Raw genomic sequence first — 22,935 nt, forward strand, 5'->3', positions numbered from 1 at the left:
GTCGCATAAAAGTGTTTAGCTTAGTTTAACTGCTAGCGCTCGAGTACGTACCGGCCATGGAAAAATAGATATTAGCCATAGTAAACCAATAATTAACCATTAAACATTTAACAGTAACAGTAACAGTAACACACATAATGTCAGTAAGGACATTTTTAAAAAGTTTGAAAAGTCAACTTGAATCAAACAGTTTGAAATTACCTTATCAATTTGTTACTGGGAATCAATCAGCTGATTTAGATTCAGTAATTAGTGCAGTTTCATATTCTTATTTAAGTAATGTTGAAAATAATACATCATATATTATACCATTAATTAATATCCCAAAGACAGATCTTAAACTTAGAAGAGATATTGAATTGTTATTAAAAACTCATTCTATAGATGAAGATTTATTATATTTTATTGAAGATTTTGAACAATTAGTTAATACTAAAGAAATTACCCATGTAATTTTAGTTGATCATTGTAATATTCAAGGTGATATATTAACAAAATTTCTTAATCAAGGTAAATTGAAAATTACTAGTATTATTGATCATCATGATGATGAAAAAGTGTTTTTAGATGCTAATCCTCGAATTATTCATTCAAATGGATCTTGTTCATCGTTGGTATTTAAATATTGGTATCAAAGGCTTAATGAAAATAAATCTTTATTTAAACATCATTCAGAAATTTTACAACTTTTACTTGGTCCATTATTAATTGATACATCCAATATGACTCAAAAAGTAGAAGAAGGTGATGTATTTGCCTTTACATTATATAAAGAACTTCTTACTCTTGATGTTGAACAATTTACTACAAAGTCAGAAACTTTCACATCAAATGAACAATTATTTAATGAATTTTACAAATCATTAAAAACTGCCAAGAAGGACTTATCAGGATTTAAATTTGAAGATATACTTCGTAAAGATTATAAGCAATTTAAATTTACTAGCAATGAAAATGTGGGATTTTCTTCCATAGGTAAATCACTTCATTGGGTATTTAAGACATATACAGCAGAAGATATTCATAAAACCTTAAGTACATTCCTTAAAACATTTAATTTAGACCTTTTGATTATTACATCTTCTTATACTCAAAAGGAAAATGACAAATATACAAGAGAATTCTGTTATTACTATGAAGGAAAGGGAAACACCAAGTTTGATAATTTAAATGAATTGGCCAGGGAACCACTTCAATTAAATCAAGAAATTTATAAAATAGATAAGTTAGAAAAGAGACTTGAGAATGTTCAATCATTGGGAGGAGTTTTACAAATCTACAATCAAGTGAATATTAAAGCTTCAAGAAAACAGGTTGTTCCTATAGTTAAAGAGATTCTTGAGAAAGATAACTAACTAAATATTTTGTAGAATCTAGATAGACATATTTATTTGATCCGGGAATTTTACTATTAATTCTCATAATGTAGTTGTAAAAGTCTTTGAAAATATCATTATACGGTATAGCTAAGTATTCATATTCATCATCATCATCTTGATCAAGTTGATCAACTTGATCATTACTACGGAAAACTAATTTTAAAGCATTTCCAAGTACTTCTTCTTCAACAGATACATTAATTCCAACTCCTAAAACCCAAAAATAGTAAGCAACATTATCAATAATAAATTTAAATTTTCTCGAAGCCGTTGAATTAATTCTATTAATAAATAAATCATAGACAAAGAAATAAGATGAAAATGTCTCCTTTATCTTACCTGATTTTTCATACAGTAAATATATTTTCCATTTAAATATTCTAGCTGTATTCTCGTATATCTCTCCAATTAAAGATTTACATTGATGACATATCACTTTTGCATTTAAAATTTCTATTTTTTCACACTTATTAATTAATAAATAATTACTACCAATTATAATACTCTTATCATCAGGAGGTCTAAGAGATGCATTATAATTTTTATCATGTTCATCATGATTATCTGGTTTATGACAATGCCAAAAATCCATTAATTCATACCAAAATTCAGATGGCATATCAAGAAACTTATAATTCTTTGAATCTATTAAGATATTATTACATGATAGACAATTAAAATTGAATTGATTGTATGTATCTATTTTTGGAGTCTTTAATTTAAGATCTTTACAAGACCACAATTGATTAGTTTGAGTCATAAATGATTCTCCATGGTCATGAGAATCATTTGGATTTGATGAGAGATTTAATGAAAAGCTTAATATACCTCCTGTAGGTATCAGAAGTCCTGATATTCGTGGTTGTTCTTGTTCTTGTATTATTATTGGTAAATGTATCTTTGTAATATACTTTGAATTCTTATTCTCTATTTCTATATCTTGTCCTGACATACTAAATCGTCCAATCGATTCAACCGTTTGACCATCATATTCTGTAACTACAGAGATTTTATTCAATCGAGTCAAATTCTCAGCTACATACATTGAATGGTCAGAAATTTGTTAGCTTAATAACTTTAATAATTATAATTGGTTAAATTAGTGGGGGAAATTTTTCACTTTTCTGATGACTTCCGTTAATGCCTGGAGTCTGTCCCCATTAATTACTGACAATTTTAACATAAACTACACTCTCGTTATACTATATGTATGTACAAATACGCTCAGTACCATTCTGGTACCAATAGGTTATGTTATAGTTGTTATACTAATTAAGGAATTAATTGAACAAGAGAGTTACTATTGGTGCCCATAGAAAAGTTCATGTGTAGAAAGGTGCAAAAAAAATTGTACGCGTTTGTTTACGTAAATATAAATATTTCGAAGCTATTGATAAATTGAAGATTTACAGAAGAGTTCAGGTAAAGTAGCAGTACCACCAAAAGGATTAAGAATGGAAGATTTACAATTAAGTCAATTAGACTCAAGAGATAATGTGTCAAGTCAAAGAAAAGATCAGAATCAAAATCAGAATGATGACGTATTGGGTCTTGATTCAGACATTAAATTAACTAAGAGAGTCAAAGTTGCTCGATTAGATAATCTGAGAATATTTAATGATAAGACAGGGTTAAAGTATATTATAAAGAATCAAGGACAACTAATAAAGTCAATTAAGAAAGCCGATTCAAATTTACAAAAGAAATTCCCTAATAATTCCAGAATACCTCATTCAGTAAGATTAGAGCATGAATATAATAATCTTTCAGCAGTATTACAATTTTATCAATTATGGTGTCATGGATTATTCCCAAAGGCAAATTTTAAGGATTGTACACATTTATTGAGAAAATTAGGTGCAAAGTCTCCTCAATTAAGACTTTATAGAAGGCAATTAATAGAAACTGAGATTAAAAAGTTACAGATAGAGAAGGGAATAATAGATGATGAACCATATTCTAACACTGAGATTGGTGCTAGACAAAATGAAGATGGTAGTCCAACTGCAACATCTACAACGACATCAAATGTAGATGACGAATGGGAATTTATGAATACAAATGATTCTAATAATAATAATAATAATAATAATAATAATAATAATAATAATAATAATAATAATAATAGTAATAGTAATAATAATAATAATGATAATAACAATGATAACAGCATTAATCACACTTCAAATGGTCTTTTCGTTGATGATGATGACGATTTATACCATACTCCGTCACAAAATCCAACTTCAGATCCAGTACCTTCAAATACCGATAAAAATGAAGAAGATATCTTTTCTGATAATGACGAAGAATATCTACTGATAAATGTAAGTAGTCAAGCTGGTAATGTCCCATCAATAGATGAACAAGAGTTTGAAGAAGATGAAGACTATCAAATGGAGTTAATGAGAGAACATGGTATGTAAAATTAAACCCTAACTAGTTATATAAATTTTTCTTAATATAGCAGTATGCATAAATATACTTGATAAGTCTTCATTTGTGAGCGTAGAATCAATTGATTCACTAAGCATTAAAATCAAGTACCCTCCACTACGTAAATAAACATCTATCAATTTCTTATCTTTATCTTTAGTCTTTCTAACAAGTTTTGAATTATGTCTATAAAAGGGCATTATTATCCCACTATTAAACATGGTATTTCCTTTAGGATTTGTATAATTTATACCGAATTCGGATGTAAAAGCTTCATAAAGAAAACTATTTTCTAAACTTAAGGTATTATTTGAAGAACCATGAAAGCCAATTATTCTTGTCATAAATTCATTTTCAGATTTAGCTTGTTTTATTAGTTTATTAGCATATCTATAATTCTCTGCCTCAATCTTATTTTCACTATTTGGAAAGAATTCAGATGGAATTTGATATGGTTCAGCAATCCTAATTTCCAATACATAAACAAATGACTTTTTGAACTGATTAGATAATGTTACTGCTAAAGTTGAAGCTGCACTCTTTAATGATCCCGTCTTTACTAATTTATCCCATAATTTCTTTTCATCAAACTTACCATCATCATTGTTCTTATCTCTTTTTGAAATCTTCATGAATCTGAAATTATGATTTTGAGAATAAGGACTACCGGAACCATCCTTTTCAAAAACTGTCATTAATTGTGATTTTGTTGATGTTGCTCTTCCTAATTTTAAACTTAAATCATTTAATTCACTTGTAAGTTGAGATATACTATCTTTAGATTTTCTTTGGATTGCTCTTAATTGATCTAATGGAGAATCTAATAAAGTCATAATTTCTTTAACAAAACTTTGAAGTTTCTTACGATTTTCATCCAGGAATTCAATCTTGGGAGATGAATCAAAAATAGATAAAACTCCAATAATTTCATTTTTTGCAGTTATTAAAGGTACTCCACAATAAAATTTAATATAAGGTATCCCACTAACAAGTGGATTCCTAGAAGTTCTCCAATCCTTAGTAGCATCAAGTAATAAAAAATAACCTTGAGAAAGGATAGCATGAGAATCAAGGGAAATTTCTCGAGGTATCTCAGTTAATTCAAGTAACGTTTCAATCTTAACCAAAGTCTTTTTATGTTCAATTAAAGAAATAGACACACCAGAAACTTCAAATGTCTTTCGTAATCTCATTATTAATTTTTTAAATAACCATTTTTCATTCCAATGATCTAATTTCTTATATTTCTCTACTGGCTTGGTACGAGATGATTCATTATAACATTGAGGTGCTTGCATAAATCCATCATTTTCTAAACAAGGTGGACATGGGACTTGAGAAAGATTCCATTTACCCTAAATATGTTATTGGTTAATAATCATAATCATAATCGATAATGCTACCTAACAAATTAATGGAAGTATAATACAAACTTTTGAATAAGCATCAAAGAAGTGAGCCTTTGTTAATGGAATATGACGGATATCACTTTCATCAAAGGAAGCCATGAATGACTTGGCGCTAGGGACATTTGCATTATTATTATTCTTAGATACTTTTTTTGATTTTGCAGATGGTGATAATCCTAGACCTTTCTTATCCATATTGGGTATTGGTTAACTTGTTTTCAAAGCTATGAAGCTTTGCCTGGCTGCAGTAAATATATTGTCAGAAAGTACAAGTGATGTACAAAGATTGCTACAAGAGGTAATATTTTTTGCAGTAGGAAAAAGCGCGCCATTACCAAAAATGTTGCAGCCATTTGATGGATGCAAAACACTAGAAATAAACGGGATTAAATGTATTTAAAAGCAAACAAAATATAAAATATAATTAAAACAATACGAACAAGAGAATTAAAATGCACTAGTTATTTCTTTGAATATCAATTTCATGTAATAAATCTTCTGGATTTACTGCATCAATCATCTCATTTTCATGAATTCTTTCTGTACCTTCATTATCCCTCTTTCTAAATAATGCAAAATAAGGAATTATATAAAGAAGTCCCATAAGGGTTGTTGAACCTAAGGCACAAGCCATTGAAATACCAACCACTTTACCAGTTGATAAATGTTTTGGACCAGAAATATCATCAGAAGATTGGAATCTATAAGAATCTTCAATTAATAAAGATTTAATTGATCCAATTTGATTAGATGAATTAGATGTAAAAATATAAGGTACCCAATTAGTTCCATTATATAAGGCAAGATTTACAAGCCCATAATTTGTTAAAGAAAATGTACCAGCAAGAGCAACAATCATATCTTTATCAAATAAAGTTTGATTATAATTTGAATCTTTAGCAAGGGTTAATAATTTAATATCATTAAATGATGTTGAATTATCATATTCAATTTCTTCATCAATTTCATACCAATTAGAACCATCAAATCCATAAATAAAATCATCACCATAAGCAACTAATCTACCATTTAAATTTACATTATTAAAATCATTTAAAATAAATTTTTGAACAACTTTTCCTGAACCTAATAAATTTAAAGATGATTTAATATTAAAAATTTCATTGGTAAAATCATAAGTTATGAAATTAACTGGATTATTATTAACTGTTAAATTACCACTAATTAATACATTATTTGACAGATAAAATTTAATATCTGTAACAGTACCACTAACAGTTCCATTACTATTATCATTTTGAGGATTAATCCATCTAGTATTCACAAGATCATAAACACATAATCCTGAACAATCTAATGAACCAGCTTGAGAAAATTTACCTCCAACTAAAAGTTTACTTCCAGAATCATATAAAACAATAGAATTAACTTCAATTATTGAACCATCTTGATTTGATAATTCTGCTGGTTGGAAACTTGTAAATGTATTATTCATTAAATCATAAATAACCACCCCAGTAATATTATTATTATTAACTTCAACAGGTCCATTTGTACCAATAAATAAATATTCACCAGTACTATCAACATATAATGTTTCAATAGTAGTATTTTGACCCCAAGTTATATTATCTAAATCAGTTACACTTCCATTATTTGTAGAATTATAAATAAATGCAATATTTTGAATATTAGAAGTTTGAAATTTACCTCCAATAATACTTAAAGTATTATTAACATAATAAGAATTATTAATTTCACTTGAATTAGAACTAGTTGAATCAACTTGAAAATTAAATGAATTAAAACTTGATGAACTATTAATATAAGCTTGATCATTACTATACCAATCCATAATATTAAATGATTGACCTCCAATAATTTGTTGTTGAGATCCAACATTAGTTGCTTGAGAAATATTTAATTGATAATTACCATTAGTAATCCAAGATTGAATTGTATTATCCCAAGTTTTAAATAATGATGAATCTTGAGATGAAGAAAATATAAAATATTCATGATTATTAATTGTTAAATTTGAAAATTGATCAAAATTTTTATCAATAAATGAATTACCAAATCCATATAATTGATTTTGAGAATATAAGGCAAAATTATTAATTGAATTTATACTACTATTATTATTAGATAAATTACGGAAATTATTCCCAGCAATATTAAATTGACCTAATAATATAAATCCATTATTATAATTAATTATACTTGAAATTGAATTATTAAATTCTCCTCCAAATATAGTTTGAGAATCAGTAGCTCTTTTAATAAATTTTTTATTAATTAAATTTATATCTGATTCATTAGCCGTTGAATTATAATTATCAAGCGATAAATTAATAATATTTGAATTTGTTAAAGTTAAATTTTTAGAATTAGATTGAAAATCTCCTAATAAAATTAAATTACCAACTGCATTAGACGTATTATTTGTCAATGTAATTTGATTAATTATAGAATTTTCTGATAATTGAGAACTTAAAATATTAATTGAAGAATTCCCCACAAATGTATTAGTTAAAGGAATTATTGTTTGATTATTATTTTTATCAATATATGATACTAAACTTTCATCAAAATTTGTAAAATTTGCTAAAGAATATTCAAATAATCCATTTAAATTAATTTGAGTTAAATCATAAGATAATGAAGAATTTTTATGAGATGAATTATTTAAATTCATATCATAATATTTATCCAAGGTAACAATATCAGCAATTATTTTATCTACTACAATCCAAGGATTATTAGTATTAGGAATAATAGTATTATAAAATGATATTTCAATTCTATTTTGTCCTCCATTTGAATCAGATGTACCATTTAAATGTCCATAAAATAAATAATCAAATTTATTATTATTATTATTTTGAAATATTAAATTAGTAGTTAAAATATTATCATTAAAATCAATAACTGAAACATTTACAATTGATCTTTGTGAACATGAATTATCATAAGTACAACCAGGAGTTGTCATTATAATTGAATAATTTCCTGAATATGATATATTTGGATAAAGAGTTATTTTGGAATCAATACCTTGTGAAACTAAATAATCAGTAATTGTAACTGATGAATCTAATGATTGAATTGATTCGAAATTTCCTGAATTAATTATTGATAAACTTCTTGTACTTTCATCTTTATCACAATTTGGTTGATTTAATGTATCATTACCATAAACATATATGGCATTTTGATATAATTCAAACCCTCCAAGAACTCCATTACTTCCATACCAATCAATTATAGTTACCCCAATTTGATCAATTCCTACATCATTTACAAAGGCAAATTCTTGAAATCCTGCTCCATAACCAAGAGTTTTAGTTTTAGTTGATGGATCATAATACATACTTAATGAACCATTATCATCAATAAAAATTGAATTTGTTTTATTGGTTGTATTAAGATTTTGCTTATTATAATTAGCAAAATTTTCTAAATCTGTTGCAGTAAGTAAAGGACACCAAGCATCACAAAATGTAATTTCATTAGTTGAAGGATCAATATATGAAAGATTCATAATCCCATTATTAGGATAAGAATAAATTCTAAAAAGTTTTATACCATTATCACCAGGAGGAATATATAATCTTGCCTTGGTAGGAGTTATACCTTTCATTTCATCGGGTAATTCAACTAACCATTCACCCCCTTGATTTGGATCAATAGAAAATGTATTACCATTAGATGGACAAATTATTGAAGATTCATCTTGATTAGGAACTCCATTTACATTAGTAAATATTCCATGTCTTAAAGAAATTAATTGTTCTGCAGTTATTATTGAACCATTAGAAGTTTCATTTAATGAAATTTTAGATGAATTACTAGTTGTATTATGTAAAAGAAGATTCAGAAGTCCTAAAGTATTAAATTTCCCTCCAAATATTATTGAACCTTGATTAACTTCATCTTTATCATCTTCAAATACTTTAGCAATTGCATTAACTACTGAATTAGGTCCAAATCCAAGAAATGGAGTTGAAGATAATTGTTTTGAAGTTTGGTTATAAATGGCGGCACCATAAGTTCCATTAAATTCAAAATCTCCTCCCAAATAAATTATATCATTATCAACATACATAGTATTTACTGTACCATTTGTAAAAGTTGGAACACTATCTCTTTTACGAGAAGATGAAGAAGATGCAACTATAGATTCTATTTCATTTGATGTTATATTAAATATTATTGGACTTATGACTGTTTGATTATTAAACGTAGTAAAATTTCCATTAATTATAATTGAATCATTTGTTAATGGTAATATTTGAGAAATAATTCCATTTACACTGGCAATTTGTGTATTAAAGTTATTGGTAGTATCTCTTAAGAATAAGTTGTTATTGTTGTTGGTGGTGGTGGTGGTGGTGGTGGTGGATGTGTCTGATTGTAAAAATGATGAAGCATTCAAGTATGAATAAAGGGATAAGGAATTGAATGAACCAAATAAGCCTAATAAACCTCCAAATTGATCATACTGTAGTTGTGGTAGTAGTACTGATTGGAATTGGGCAGTTACCAAAGTATTATAACAAAGTAAAACTATAAGAATCAGTTGAACATGCCGTTGTATTATAGTCAACATGCTATGAATATGCTATAGTAATTAGTATTTTTTGAATTAGTTGAAAATTAATAAAAGATAAAATGAAATAAATTTGAATTAACGAAAGTAACGAATGACTGATAAAAGAAGTATAAGTATAAGTAGAAAGTATTAATGAAAGACTATGAATGGAAAACAACTATCTACGCTGTGATCTACTGGTTGGACCACTCACTGACAGTATAAGACGGTGAAGAAGATGGTCTGTTATGTTGATAAATTTATTTTAAGTTTTTTTTTTTTTTTTATTGGCTTGACGAGAGAGTGTCTGTATAGGAAGGAACGAGAGACGGTAAGAAAGAGACAGAGACAGAGTACAGAGACAGCGAGGAAAGAGTGAGACAGCAGGCGAAAATAGTGAGAATTACAGATAGTGATAGTAATGTGAGAGTATGATATGCTTATGCGTAATAAAGGAGTTTACGGTGGGTATTATGCATGGTTTACATCTATCATGTAGTTAGTTGACTCTATATAGTTAGTTGTTTCTAATAGAGTAATTAATTAATTTTATTTATTTATTTATATATTTATTTATTTTATAATTATTTAATTATTATTGGTTACTATTGGTCTTTCTTTCTTTATTCAATACCCTTACCATTAAGCCTTTAATTTCTACTTCAAACTCGTACTCGTGACTCGTATTCTTATTCATTCTCTGTACCGTGTTTTATAGTATGATGGATACTTATTGTGGTATGGATGTTGTGCCTTGTTCTCGCTTTCGTATTTGTTGCAGCTGAGAATTATTGTTTATTGATATTTTCTTGATCTGTTGACATCCGATCCTAATTAGGTATGTTTCAGACACATTACATATTAGTTCCTTTGATTTACTGGTTACGCTTCGAATTACAGGTTTAATGGTTTACCATTTATAAATTTATAATTTACAGTTTACAATTTGACTGTACTAACATTAACCCTAACTCATATAATCATTAATTATTAATTAATATCAATTTATTAACTTATAATGGACTACCCTAAGGGTCTAGATCCATATACGGCCAGACAACATCTATTACATCATACTTATTCTCCATTAATATCAATTCAATCATCACTTAATTCCGATATATTATTTCAATCAATTTTAAATAATAATGATATTTCAACTTTACAAATCTTTAAACCTTATGGTAATAATGCAAGATATAGTATACCGAATCAACTGTTTAAGATTACCAATAGTCAATTAATTACAAAATCTTATCCTAGTTTCCCTGTCCGATTTGAACCTTCATTACCTGAATTATTATCGGTATATAATACAAGTTCAAGTTCAATATCTCAATCTAATTCTTCAACTACTACCACTACCAGCACCAGCACAACCACCAATATTAATAATTCAACAACTCCATCAGGTGGTCAACCATTAAATCAATTATTTAGTATAAGTTCTTTAGAAGTCTTATTAAAACATTTATCCCTTACATCTCATGATAAAGAATTATATCTTGCATTTTATAATAAAATTATTACATCAAATAAAATAGTACCATTTGAAACTTTTAATCATCCAATTGCTCAAATATTTATAGTGGATTTTGAAAATGATTCAATTGAAAGTCTTCGAAAAATGATTGTAGAATTTCGAAATTTTTCATTTCCAAAATTCTTTCAAATTGATGATTTACTTATTCATACTTTTATATTATATGATTCAAATAAATTTCTGACTAATGATTTATTTAATTTTCAAAATCAAATTAGATCAACTTTAAATATAAATTCTTCAATAATTCCAATAATTCAACCTTTATCAAATGATTCATTGGTTAAATTATCAATAATTGAAAATTCAACTATTGAGGAAGATCTTCAAAGAATTGCCTTACAAGAACAATCATCAAATTCAATTCCTTCAACTAATTATATTCAAATTCCTAAATCTATTGATTCAATAATTCGAAATAAATTATTTGAATTTATAAATAAATATTTAATACCTCATATGCAAACAAAGATTAGATTATGGGATGATCAAAGATTACAACCAAAGAAATCAATTACTGGAAGAATCTTTTCTGTATCAAGAAAATTATTTAATAACAATAATAATAGTAACAATAATAATAATAATAACAGTGATTCAAACTTAAATAATTCATCAAACTCTAATATAAATTCAGGATCTTTTAATTATAATGAACATTATTATCATAAATCAAGTTCTGAACAAATCATTAGGAAATTAGCTGATTGGTCATTAATTTTAAAAGATTTTAAATATGCTTATTCAACTTATGATTTAATTAAAAAGGATTATACAAATGATCGAGCATGGGTTTATGTTGCATCAATTCAAGAAATGTGTATTGTATCATTATTACTTGCCCAAACTCAAGAAGGTAATATTAATACAATTGATAAAAATACTTTAAGAAGAATTCGTCATGATATAATTGAACCATATATTGATAATTTATCTTATACATTTAAATCTCGATTAAATATTAAAACTTATAGTTTAAGAACTATAATAATTATAATTGAATTATTATTATGTATATCAACAGCATTTAATGTATCATGGTTTTTTAATGATTTAGTGGAAAGATATTTACGGAAATTAATTGATGAATTTGATAATCATTTATCATCTTCAACACCTCAAGCAATTCGGGCAGTACTTTTTGAAAGATTAGGTTATACATTAGGTAAATGTACTTATATTAGTGAAGTCAATCTTCATTATTTAAATATAGATAAATTTAATCAAGAAAAATTACCAAAATCAGAAAAGGATGAACCAGAAAATGAAGAAGGTTATTATCATAATCCTTATAAATTGAATCCTACTACCAGTACTTCAGTTACAGGATTAACACGATTTAGAAAATCATCTATTTGGTATTTACTATCTATTAAACAATGGATTGATTTAAAACGAATTAAACAAATTCAATATTTACTTGGGAATATTCGATTAATTTATAATATTGATAGTCTTGATAATATTAATAATATTAATAATATTAATTGGTATGATAGAAATGATTTATTATTAGGATTTGTTAAGAGATATATTAATGAGTATGAAACCACCACTACATCCACTGCTTAACTGGTTTATTTGATTATTATTGATTATTGATTATTGATTATTTATTATTATTGTTTATATACATATAGAAAAGATTTATTCCAATTCTCGTAAAGCTAATTTTCGCCTTTTATCCATGCTAGTTTTAATGCTGAAAGGTTTTGTAGTTACTTGTTTAGTCCATGCCCAATCCCAAATTTTATTTATAGTTGAACTTGCATTGGGAATGGCTGATACATTTCCTGCTCCCTTTAATGGAGATAAATCAAATAAACCAGTTTGTAAATTATCCACATCTTCAAACATTAATTCATTATCATCTTCTTCATCATAATTAATAAAATTATTAGCATCAATTAATTGATGATTAACCAATGTAGTAAATACTAAATTACTCATAAATTTAATAAATATTGAAATTGGGGATGGGAAAAATGTATATAAAGAAAATTGTTCTGATCTATCACCTTTAATTAATCCACTTTCTAATTGAATTGGTGGTTGAGAATGAGAATGAGATTGAGAATGAGATTGAGAATGAGATTGAGATTGAGATTGTGAATGTGATGATTGAGATTGAGATTCATTATGTAAAGAATTTCCATTATGAATTATAAGAACTTCATTAAATTGTGGTTTAACCATTTTACTCCTTCTTCTATTAAGTGCAAATGGTAAAATATATGATTGTCTATCATTAGTTCCTGATTTAAAAAATCTTAAATAAATCCAACTTATTATAAATCCCAAATTACTTAAAATAAATGATATATAAAATTCTTCACTTAATAATTGTAATATAAAACATATAACCAATAATATAAATGGTAAGAATGTAACTTTAATTCTTAAATTTCCCTTAAAGAATATAAAATAATGATTTGAAATTCTTTGTTTAATTGCTACAAATAATCCCATATTAATTGCCATAGCTGATAAAACAACTGGTGGTACTTCAATTTCTGAATTAAATAATATTATTGATTTTAAATTATAATATAAATATATTATAATATTAGATGCAATAATATTTGTAAATATAAATTTACTAAATTCTTCTGGTCCCCATAAATTTTCAAGATATTTACCAAGATAAAATAATAATAAGAAACTTGTTGTAAGTCCAATAAAATTTTCTTCTATAAAGCTACTAGTAATTATAACCCAAGGTCGTAATAATACTGAAGATTTGGTTGGAATAAATGTTAATAATGGTACATATAATTCATGAGGATGAGGTACTTCACCAGTTTCTTGAGCTATTGCATTAACTTCATCAGCCTTTTGTTTTGATGATGATACAATTAATACAAAATATGTATAATATTTTAGTACAAAATTAAGAAATGTTAAAGATACAAGAACTACTAAAAGTATACTGGTAACTTTAGGGACTTTCATTAGGTAATGAATGTGAATTTAGTTAATTAATTTAGTTAATTAATTTTAGTTAATAGTTAAGAATTAATGATTTAACTAAGTTGCGATTCCTTTGAACACACTAAGAAAAAATGATGCCTTTGGTGATATCATAGAAAAGAAAAACTGTCTCTGTAATTAGTTTGTAACTTTATAATACAACTCTGCACTGCACTGCACTGCACAACAGAACAAACAAACGTTCGCATTACCAAATGTTTAGAAGGAATTTAACAAGATGGCAGGGAGTGCGGTTTAATGGTACAACTACTAAACAATTTATTAGATCTCGACCAAAAGTTCGAGATCTTATTCGAGCTCCAATATTTAAATCATTCTTTTTAACTATAGTACTTGGTACAGTGGTTGTAGATTATATTAAGACTAAGAAAGATTATGAATTATTAGTACGAACTCATGAATCAAAATTTACTGTTTTACAAGATTTAATTAATAATTTAAAGAATGGTGATAAAGTAGATGTAGCAAGAGAATTAAAAATTGCTAATACTCTTACAAAGAATAGATATGGTACAGTTACTGATATAGAAGTAGATGAAGAACTTGAAAAATTCTTAAAGATGGCCGATTCTCAATTAGAATCAGATGAATTCGTTGAGAAATTATCCAATAGTTCAAATACAACTACAACTACAGCTACAAGTGAATCAGATGTAAAGACAGATGTAAAGACAGATGTAAAGACAGATTCTATACCTGCACAACCAATAAGAGTCGAATCAAGTAAGTTCTTATAAGTCATATAAGTTCTTAGTTCTTATAAGTTCATATAAGTTCATATGATACATAGTTTAATAATTTATTTATACATATATTATATTGTTAATACACACAAGAAGTAAAGTTATATAAATCCAAATCACCCAACAATTCATACAATGGCAATCTTTCTGATGGTTCTTCTATGAGCATCACCAGTTTCTATAATCTTACCCTCTTGTTGTAATCTTTTTAATCCTTCATTTATTTCATGATTTTCAACTCTAATAGATGATCTTTCATTAATTTTAATAGTTAAATCATTAAATCGAATTAAATTATTATTCTCTTCAATAATTTTTAAGATTTCTGAAGTTAAATCTTCTTGAACTCTTCTTTGAGCTGTAGATGTACCAGTTTGAATCATATCCATATCAATTTTACCAGTTATTGGATCAGTGGCATAATCTTTAATAGCAGATTTAATTAATCTTACTGCTTCTTTAACATCAATTAATTCTACTGTTCTAGATAATCTCATTTTAGCATGAGCTTCAGATAATCTAATCATTGATTCTAATTGTCTAGTAGTTGCAGTAACTCTCTTCTCAGAAGATCTAGCATCTTCACCCATTTTTCTCATTTCAACATAAGCTCTAACTAATTCATTTTTACCTTCACTTGTCATAATTGGTTGAAAATTTTCTTTAGCATATTGAATATAAAGGGTTAATAAATCCACAGGTATAATATAATTATTAGTAACTGTATCAGGTGCATCTTCTAAATACATATCAGTTAAATGTCTTGCCAATTGTCTATCAATATTTTCATCTACTTTATCTAAAATTAAATAAACTAAATCAAATCTTGAAAGTAAAGGAGGTGGTAAATCAATATTAGCAGTAACTGGTAAATTTGGATCATATCTTGAATTAATTGGATTAGCAGAAGCTAAAATAGAAGTTCTTGCATTTAATGTAGTAATAATACCAGCTTTTGCAATAGATATAGTTTGTTGTTCCATAACTTCATGTAAAACTGATCTTGTAGAATCACTCATTTTATCAAATTCATCAATACAACAAACTCCACCATCAGATAAAACTAATGCACCACTTTCTAAAACTAATTGTTTAGTATCAATATCTCTTGTAATATAAGCAGTAAGACCAACAGCAGATGAACCTTTACCAGAAGTATAAACTCCTCTTGGAGCAATTTTATGAACATATTGAAGAATTTGAGATTTAGAAGTTGATGGATCTCCACATAATAAAATATTTATATCACCTCTATATCTTCCACCCTTTTTAAATGTTTTATTAGTACCTCCAAATAATTGTAATAAAATACCCTTTTTAACATCATCCATTTCATAAACTGATGGAGCTAAAGATCTTGCAAGAACTTCATATAAATCATCACGTTGAGAAATTGATTCAACTCTTTCAATTTCTTCAGGTGTAAGTTTTCTAATTTGATCAACTTCTTGTTCTTTATCATTAATTTCATGTTCTAAAGTTGATGAATCAGCTGCTAATCTTTTTTTATCAATTTTTTTAATATGAACAACATCCAAATAAGTTTTATATAAACTTTTAATGGCTCTTTGTCTTGGATTAGCTCTAACTGGTAAAGATCTAAAAATACCACAAACTTCAATTCTATCACCAGCTCTACAACTATCAACTAATTCATCATAAACACATAAATTAATTGAATGAGGAGTTTGACCATCAGGAACTAAATCAGGAGTTTCTTGTAATTTAATAACTTGTTTATCAGCAAATGAAGAACGATTATGAACTAATTGCATTGAATTAGTTTGTCCACAAACTTCTCTTGGACATTTGATTGGTTCAGAAATTACTCCTCTATCAATTTCAACTGCAACTGTATGATCACAAGCATTACATTTAAAAAATGCAACTTTCATATCAGGTATAATTGAAGTTGCTCTAATAACTAAACCTTTAACACTAACTAATTTATCAATATCATTGGGATTTAATTCTCTTAAACCCTTTTCAGCAAAATTGATATTAAAAGGACGAATAGTATAAACATTTGTATCAATTATATCAAGAGTTGATTGAATATCATTAGCAAATTCATTTGAATCATTAACTATTTGAATTAAACAATCCTTTATAGTTTGATCCATAATTGGAATTACTTCTTGAGGATAATTAATTAATTGATGATATAATTTTCTTGTAGGTGGATAAGCTAATAAATTTTTAGCATCAATATTAAGATTAGTTAATCCAAGATCTTTTAAATTATTTAATTGATATACATAATGTAATTCATTATCTTCAGGATCAACTTCTTTATCTTCCATTAATTTTCTATATTTATATTTAAAAGATAATAAGAAATCTCTAAATGCATTCAGACAATCTTGAATTGAAACATTGGTACCCCAAATAACTCTAACAGGTTCATCATTTTCAGTTGGATCAGTATCAATTCTTGATGATGAAGATAAATTTGGTTCTCTTGTTTGATTTGTAGATTCAGTGAATATTCTTCTTCTCATAGGTGATGATGTAGCATCATGTAAATCACTTCTTTGATTTCTTCGAATAATTCTATCAACTTCACTAGTTAATCGATCAGATCTGGTTCTTCCTGAACCAATTTCAGAGGTAGGATGTGCCGATGAAGTATAATGTAATGGAGATGATACATCTCTTATTTGTGATTGGGAATGGCCAATCTCGGATGGAGGATTTGAGGAAGTAGCAAAGAATAATGGTGAAGATGGTACTGCTGGTTGAGATTGAGATAAAGATTCAGACTCTCTCAAATGAGAGGTATCTTCAGGATTAGCATTGGAATTGGAATTGGAATTGGAATTGGAAGCCGGTGGTGGAGATGACATCTTAAGCACTGGACTTTTACAATAATACTATACTGTTTATAAAAGAGTTAATTGAATGGTTATGGGGTTGGATAAAGTATATTCTTTATAAATTTTGAAAATTTTAATCCGACGCGTACTATTACATTTCCTAATTGGGATTAATTGTTATTTTATATGCATGGTATTCGGCTACAGAGACATTTCACATTTCACATTTCACATTTGAGCTTTTGCAAAGTCTACGACATAGAATAAAGAGAGACATATTAACAGTGGTTTGTCTGTATAATTAGAGTCCATTACTATAAGTGTGATTATGTAAATCCTCATAAGAGATGGTTCTCCATTGCACTATGTACGGTAACTGAGACTCACACTCACATTTACATTTTAGTTTCTTCTAAACCATTACAATCCTGCATCCACATCTATTCTGGTAATTAACAGTCTCTATATACTTTGATAATATAACTAAGCATAAATCTCAAATTGACCCTTCCCGCTCTACAGATTTGGCAATTTGCACCACCAGAAATTTGCACCAAATTTTTAGTTCGCGTTTATTTACATCCACAGATACCCATACCACATCAACCTTAATCATGCCAAAGTATCCTGAACCACAAAAATTGAAGGAAAGGTACTCTCCAGTGAAGAGGATTCCATCATTTGATCATCTGCGTGATAATTCTAAAAAATATGAAGTTTTCGCTGTTGAACCATCACGAAGTAAATTATCTCATAGTGTTCTGCCAAAGAGAAGAGTTGCAGTATCTGAAAGTATAACTACAAATACAAATACAAATACAAATACAAATACAAATAAGACTCTAGGCAATACAATAACATTATCTAAATTTTCTCCCATCAAGAGAAGTGGATCCCCCATACGCCGTCAACATATAAATGATATTGAACAAGAGGCAAGGAATAATGAGATTTCTGCACTTGATACCACTAAACCAAAGTCAGTTACATTTTCAGAAGAAACTCACTATAATAATAATGATAATAATAAGAATAAGAATAATAATGATAATGAAGAATCTCGACTATTTGTGGCATCTTCAAGTACTTCGTCAATTACAGCAGGTGAAAAACAAATTAAAGGTGGGATTTCTGGAGATCAATTTATGTATCTCTTAAGAAGAATAAATGAGATTCAAAATACTCAATTACAAATAATAGCAAAACTTGATAGATTAGAGAATAAATTACCTTGAAATGTATTTTTTTTTCTATATAAATACAAACTTTACTTATGTCAATTCCTAAAAATCAATCTTTTTTGTTGTTTGTTGTTCTTCTTCCTTTCCAACATCTTCAACAGGAATTCCCCAATCTTCAATTTCAAATTTCTTTCTTCCATTTTTGAAAGCATATTCTCCTTCATGAATCATCATTAATCCCTTTTCAGATAATACAGGTAATTTAATTATATTAACCAAACCTTGTTGAATCTTTGATGGCTCATTTTTATATGCTCTTTCAATTAATTGACTCATAGCTTGATTAAATGGTTGTAAATGAATTACTGAATCAAATAAATTTTCTAATGTTGAAGTTAAAGATGAATCTCGAGGATAAAGTTCTAAACTTATTGATGCTATTAATGATAAATTCTTTTCATATTTACGTAATTGAGCTCTTAATGAATGTATAAATGGTATAATAAAAGTAGGTGTACTAAGTATAGGATTGTAGATGGTAGGATTTAAAAGTGAAGGTATAACTAATCGTATAATTTTAGATGGATTTGATTTTAATTGATTCTTAATAATTCCTTCAATTTGAGAAATTACTACCATAAAATTATTTGAAATAGGTATAAATGATATTTCATTACCATTAGGACCAGGTGATAATTTTTGAGTAATATCAAATTGATGATTATAATTTTCATAAGAAGTTATATCTTTTGAATCTTCAGATTCTGGCAGTTTTGAATTTAAACCATATCTCCAAGCAATTTTTAAATCATTTTCATTTCTAGTTGATGATTGACGAGTAGATAAATTAGATACACTTATTTTAGATTCATTTTCAACAATTTTTGCTTTCTTTTGTTCCTTTGATGAACCCTTATATAATCCTGGTAAATCATTTGCCCATTGACTTGGAACTCCTACAACTATAACATGAGAATAAAGTTCATCTTTATTAATTCTATTATGAATTATACCTTGAGATGTGAATGCTCTTAAAATGACTGAAGAAAAATCAGTTGTACTAGATTCTTCTACAAGTAAAGAATTTCCTAATGGTAAACCTTGATGTAATAATATTTTATCTAAATCAGATACTCCTGTTGATATAGTTGGTTGTGATGTTATTAATGATGGACGAATTGAAATGTTCTTGATTATAGGTTCAAATTCTTCTTTTTTGGATTGAGGTTGAGGTTGAGGTTGAGGTTGAGGTGAACGTATACCATCTCTTCCTGGTATTGATCTAACATTTGGTCCTCCACGAAGAGGATTAGGACCAACCAGTGATCTTCCAGGAATTTGAGAAATTGGTCTAGTACCTGGCAACCCTCTTGCAGGGGCTGGACCTCCTCCTATTATTTCACTCCTTTTACGAAACGACATGATACTGTCTTATCTATTAAATATTAAATTTTGCAGTTTAATATGGATTTTTCAAAATTACTTAGATGAGGTTTAAAAATTATATTTTATTTTTGGTGGTAGTGTCCCAAGGCACAGAATTTAACTGATAATAATAATCGGAGTAACAATAGAGACACCGTAATAAATTCTATTATGTTATAAGTATAATATAAGTATAATATAAAGATAATAAAGGTTTGGATAATAATTATAAACTTATAAAAGATGGGTGCAGCATTGTCTATCCCATTAATGCCGGTGACGGCAATGACATCATCTATTGCTTCATGTTGTGGAGCCGCTGCATGTTCTGCCATTTGTTCATCAATTGGGGGCACTTTTAAATCATCAATATTAACTAGAATTACTTATGCCATATTACTTTTAATTAATTCATTATTATCATGGATAGTCCTTTCACCATTTATAGTTCATAAATTAGAAAAGGCAACTTTTGGATTTATTAATAGTAAATGTGGACCTGATGGAAGTGAATGTATAAGTTTTACATCAGTTCATAGAATTAATTTTGCTCTTGGTTTATTACATTTAATTTTAGCAGGTTTATTAATTGATGTTAAATCTACAGCAAATCCAAGAGCAGTTATTCAAAATGGTTGTTGGAAAATTAAAGTATTTTCATGGTTAGCATTAATTATTATAAATTTCCTTTTTATACCTGATAGTTTTTTTATATTTTATGGTAATAATATTGCTATAATATTTTCAACAATATTTCTTGGAATTGGTCTTATATTATTAGTTGATTTTGCTCATGCTTGGGCTGAAAAATGTCTTGAAAAAATTGAAATGGAAGAATTAACTGGTGAAGGTGATGCTGGATTTTGGAAAAAATTACTTGTTGGTGGAACTTTATCAATGTATATTGCCAGTATAATTCTTACTATTATAATGTATTGGTTTTTTGCTGGTGATTCATGTAATATGAATAAAACTGCCATTACATTAAATTTAATTTTTTCAATTATAATATCTTTTATATCAGTAAATCAAACTATTCAAGAATATAATCCCCAGGCGGGATTAGCTCAAGCTTCAATGGTAGTATTTTATTGTTCATATTTAGTAATGAGTGCAGTAGCTTCTGAACCAGATGATAAATATTGTAATCCATTAGTAAGATCTAGAGGTACAAGAACTGCAAGTGTTGTATTAGGAGCATTTTTTACATTTATAGCTGTTGCTTATACAACAACAAGAGCAGCAGCAAATTCTGCATTTAGTTCAGAACTGACTGATCCATATATTAATACTCAACCAGCAGTAAGAAATGAAATGAGATATCAAGCTATTAAACAAGCTGTTGATGAAGGTCTGTTACCTGAAAGTGCTCTTACTCAAGCAGATTTATATGAAGATGATATTGAAAATCAAGGAGATGAAGAAAGACAAAAAGTTCAATATAATTATGCACTTTTCCATATTATATTCTTTTTAGCAACTCAATATGTTGCAACATTATTAACAATTAATGTAAAACAAGATGATTTAGGAGATTTTGTTCCAGTAGGAAGAACATACTTTATGAGTTGGGTTAAAATTATAAGTTCATGGGTATGTTACTTATTATATGGATGGAGTTTAGTTGCTCCCGTAGTAATGCCTGATCGATTTGGTGTTCAATTGTAATTATTAAATTAATTTAAATTATATTTTAGATAAGTATGTGTATGTATGCATGGATGAAATAAAAACGCTCTTGTGACGCACATTACCCAATTAGGCAGTCTAGGTTCGCACAAATATAATTGGCTAGGGGTCTGAAAAAAAATGAATTTTTTCAATTGTAAATTATGAGCAGACAGACATTGAACAAAGTTTCTATTAAGTTAAAGTAGAGACTCATCGCATAATTAATAATGTCTGCTATTGTCACTAAAGCCACTTCATTTGTTAACGGTATAATTGCCAAATCCACTCAACTTACCAATGGGGCTGTTTATTGGGGTAAAGTTACTGCTGAAGTTGGAAAAGTTGTATACAAGAGTGAAGGATTAGCTCCACCATCAACTGTTCAATTTCAACAATTTTATCAATCAGCTTTTAAATTTATTCAATCTCCAGAACAACAAAAGGCTTTCCTTCAAAAAGCCATTAAATTTAGACCCGGTAAAGAATGTGCTGTTAAAGCTGGTGTTTATGGTACTCAATTATTAGCTTTCTTTTCAGTTGGTGAAATAATTGGTAGAAGAAATGTATTTGGTTATCCAGCTGTTGGAGCTCACCATCACTAGATGTGAATATTTATAATTATAAATATAAATATAATATTATTTATTATTTATATTTATAGTTATATTTTACATATATTAGCATTGTATAATACGTGGAAATGTACAGGTACTCTTTAGATAAGGTAGATAAGGTTCAAATTCACGAAAATGATCCATACTAAAATTATTCATATACAAAAATTTT

General features: G+C 27.4%; 13 protein-coding genes across 13 annotated transcripts; 7 read left to right on the forward strand and 6 right to left on the reverse strand. All coding sequences in view use genetic code 12, as the record gives it.

The window, feature by feature from the left end:
- Positions 1-137: 137 nt before the first annotated feature.
- Positions 138-1,355, forward strand: RJT21DRAFT_83725 (exopolyphosphatase; the record flags this gene model as incomplete). The annotated part of the gene is made up of 1 exon (XM_064885370.1): positions 138-1,355. The coding sequence occupies one exon, from the start codon at positions 138-140 to the stop codon at positions 1,353-1,355; it is 1,218 nt and encodes a 405-aa protein (XP_064739938.1).
- Positions 1,356-1,411: 56 nt separating this feature from the next.
- On the reverse strand, positions 1,412-2,424 carry RJT21DRAFT_2542 (putative polyadenylation protein; the record flags this gene model as incomplete). The annotated part of the gene is made up of 2 exons (XM_064883897.1): positions 1,412-1,439; positions 1,460-2,424. The coding sequence occupies 2 exons, from the start codon at positions 2,422-2,424 to the stop codon at positions 1,412-1,414; spliced, it is 993 nt and encodes a 330-aa protein (XP_064739939.1).
- A 409-nt stretch (positions 2,425-2,833) lies between these two features.
- On the forward strand, positions 2,834-3,805 carry CSM3 (Csm3p; the record flags this gene model as incomplete). Its single annotated transcript, XM_064883903.1, has 1 exon — positions 2,834-3,805. The coding sequence occupies one exon, from the start codon at positions 2,834-2,836 to the stop codon at positions 3,803-3,805; it is 972 nt and encodes a 323-aa protein (XP_064739940.1).
- On the reverse strand, positions 3,470-5,323 carry RJT21DRAFT_134805 (uncharacterized protein; the record flags this gene model as incomplete). The annotated part of the gene is made up of 2 exons (XM_064883239.1): positions 3,470-5,170; positions 5,249-5,323. 2 exons carry the CDS (start codon positions 5,321-5,323, stop codon positions 3,815-3,817), a joined length of 1,431 nt encoding a protein of 476 aa, XP_064739941.1. The 3' UTR covers positions 3,470-3,814.
- A 277-nt stretch (positions 5,324-5,600) lies between these two features.
- RAX2 (Rax2p) lies at positions 5,601-9,583 on the reverse strand (the record flags this gene model as incomplete). The annotated part of the gene is made up of 1 exon (XM_064881369.1): positions 5,601-9,583. A coding segment is annotated over exon 1 (3,608 nt), but the record flags the coding sequence as incomplete, so codon positions are not given.
- Positions 9,584-10,619: 1,036 nt separating this feature from the next.
- On the forward strand, positions 10,620-12,932 carry GSG1 (Gsg1p). The gene has a single exon (XM_064883898.1). The coding sequence runs from the start codon at positions 10,798-10,800 to the stop codon at positions 12,892-12,894; it is 2,097 nt and encodes a 698-aa protein (XP_064739943.1). The 5' UTR covers positions 10,620-10,797; the 3' UTR covers positions 12,895-12,932.
- On the reverse strand, positions 12,933-14,395 carry RJT21DRAFT_25421 (uncharacterized protein). The gene has a single exon (XM_064883899.1). It carries the CDS (start codon positions 14,272-14,274, stop codon positions 12,970-12,972), a length of 1,305 nt encoding a protein of 434 aa, XP_064739944.1. The 5' UTR covers positions 14,275-14,395; the 3' UTR covers positions 12,933-12,969.
- RJT21DRAFT_119341 (uncharacterized protein) lies at positions 14,392-15,162 on the forward strand. The gene is given in 2 exon segments (XM_064881370.1): positions 14,392-14,978; positions 14,991-15,162. The coding sequence occupies 2 exon segments, from the start codon at positions 14,508-14,510 to the stop codon at positions 15,048-15,050; spliced, it is 531 nt and encodes a 176-aa protein (XP_064739945.1). The 5' UTR covers positions 14,392-14,507; the 3' UTR covers positions 15,051-15,162.
- Positions 15,163-15,167: 5 nt separating this feature from the next.
- CDC54 (MCM DNA helicase complex subunit) lies at positions 15,168-17,873 on the reverse strand. Its single transcript, XM_064881371.1, has one exon. The coding sequence runs from the start codon at positions 17,555-17,557 to the stop codon at positions 15,185-15,187; it is 2,373 nt and encodes a 790-aa protein (XP_064739946.1). The 5' UTR covers positions 17,558-17,873; the 3' UTR covers positions 15,168-15,184.
- Positions 17,874-18,330: 457 nt separating this feature from the next.
- On the forward strand, positions 18,331-19,131 carry RJT21DRAFT_25429 (uncharacterized protein). The gene has a single exon (XM_064883902.1). It carries the CDS (start codon positions 18,487-18,489, stop codon positions 19,105-19,107), a length of 621 nt encoding a protein of 206 aa, XP_064739947.1. The 5' UTR covers positions 18,331-18,486; the 3' UTR covers positions 19,108-19,131.
- RJT21DRAFT_119343 (Elongator subunit) lies at positions 19,003-20,657 on the reverse strand. The gene has a single exon (XM_064881372.1). The coding sequence runs from the start codon at positions 20,473-20,475 to the stop codon at positions 19,156-19,158; it is 1,320 nt and encodes a 439-aa protein (XP_064739948.1). The 5' UTR covers positions 20,476-20,657; the 3' UTR covers positions 19,003-19,155.
- On the forward strand, positions 20,654-22,310 carry RJT21DRAFT_25427 (uncharacterized protein). The gene has a single exon (XM_064883901.1). The coding sequence runs from the start codon at positions 20,722-20,724 to the stop codon at positions 22,144-22,146; it is 1,425 nt and encodes a 474-aa protein (XP_064739949.1). The 5' UTR covers positions 20,654-20,721; the 3' UTR covers positions 22,147-22,310.
- Position 22,311: 1 nt separating this feature from the next.
- ATP20 (F1F0 ATP synthase subunit g) lies at positions 22,312-22,907 on the forward strand. Its single transcript, XM_064883900.1, has one exon. It carries the CDS (start codon positions 22,377-22,379, stop codon positions 22,749-22,751), a length of 375 nt encoding a protein of 124 aa, XP_064739950.1. The 5' UTR covers positions 22,312-22,376; the 3' UTR covers positions 22,752-22,907.
- The last annotated feature ends 28 nt before the right edge of the window (positions 22,908-22,935 follow it).

This window comes from Scheffersomyces amazonensis (assembly GCF_036850825.1).
Source record: "Scheffersomyces amazonensis strain UFMG-HMD-26.3 chromosome Unknown RJT21scaffold_2, whole genome shotgun sequence".
Taxonomy (NCBI): domain Eukaryota; kingdom Fungi; phylum Ascomycota; class Pichiomycetes; order Serinales; family Debaryomycetaceae; genus Scheffersomyces; species Scheffersomyces amazonensis.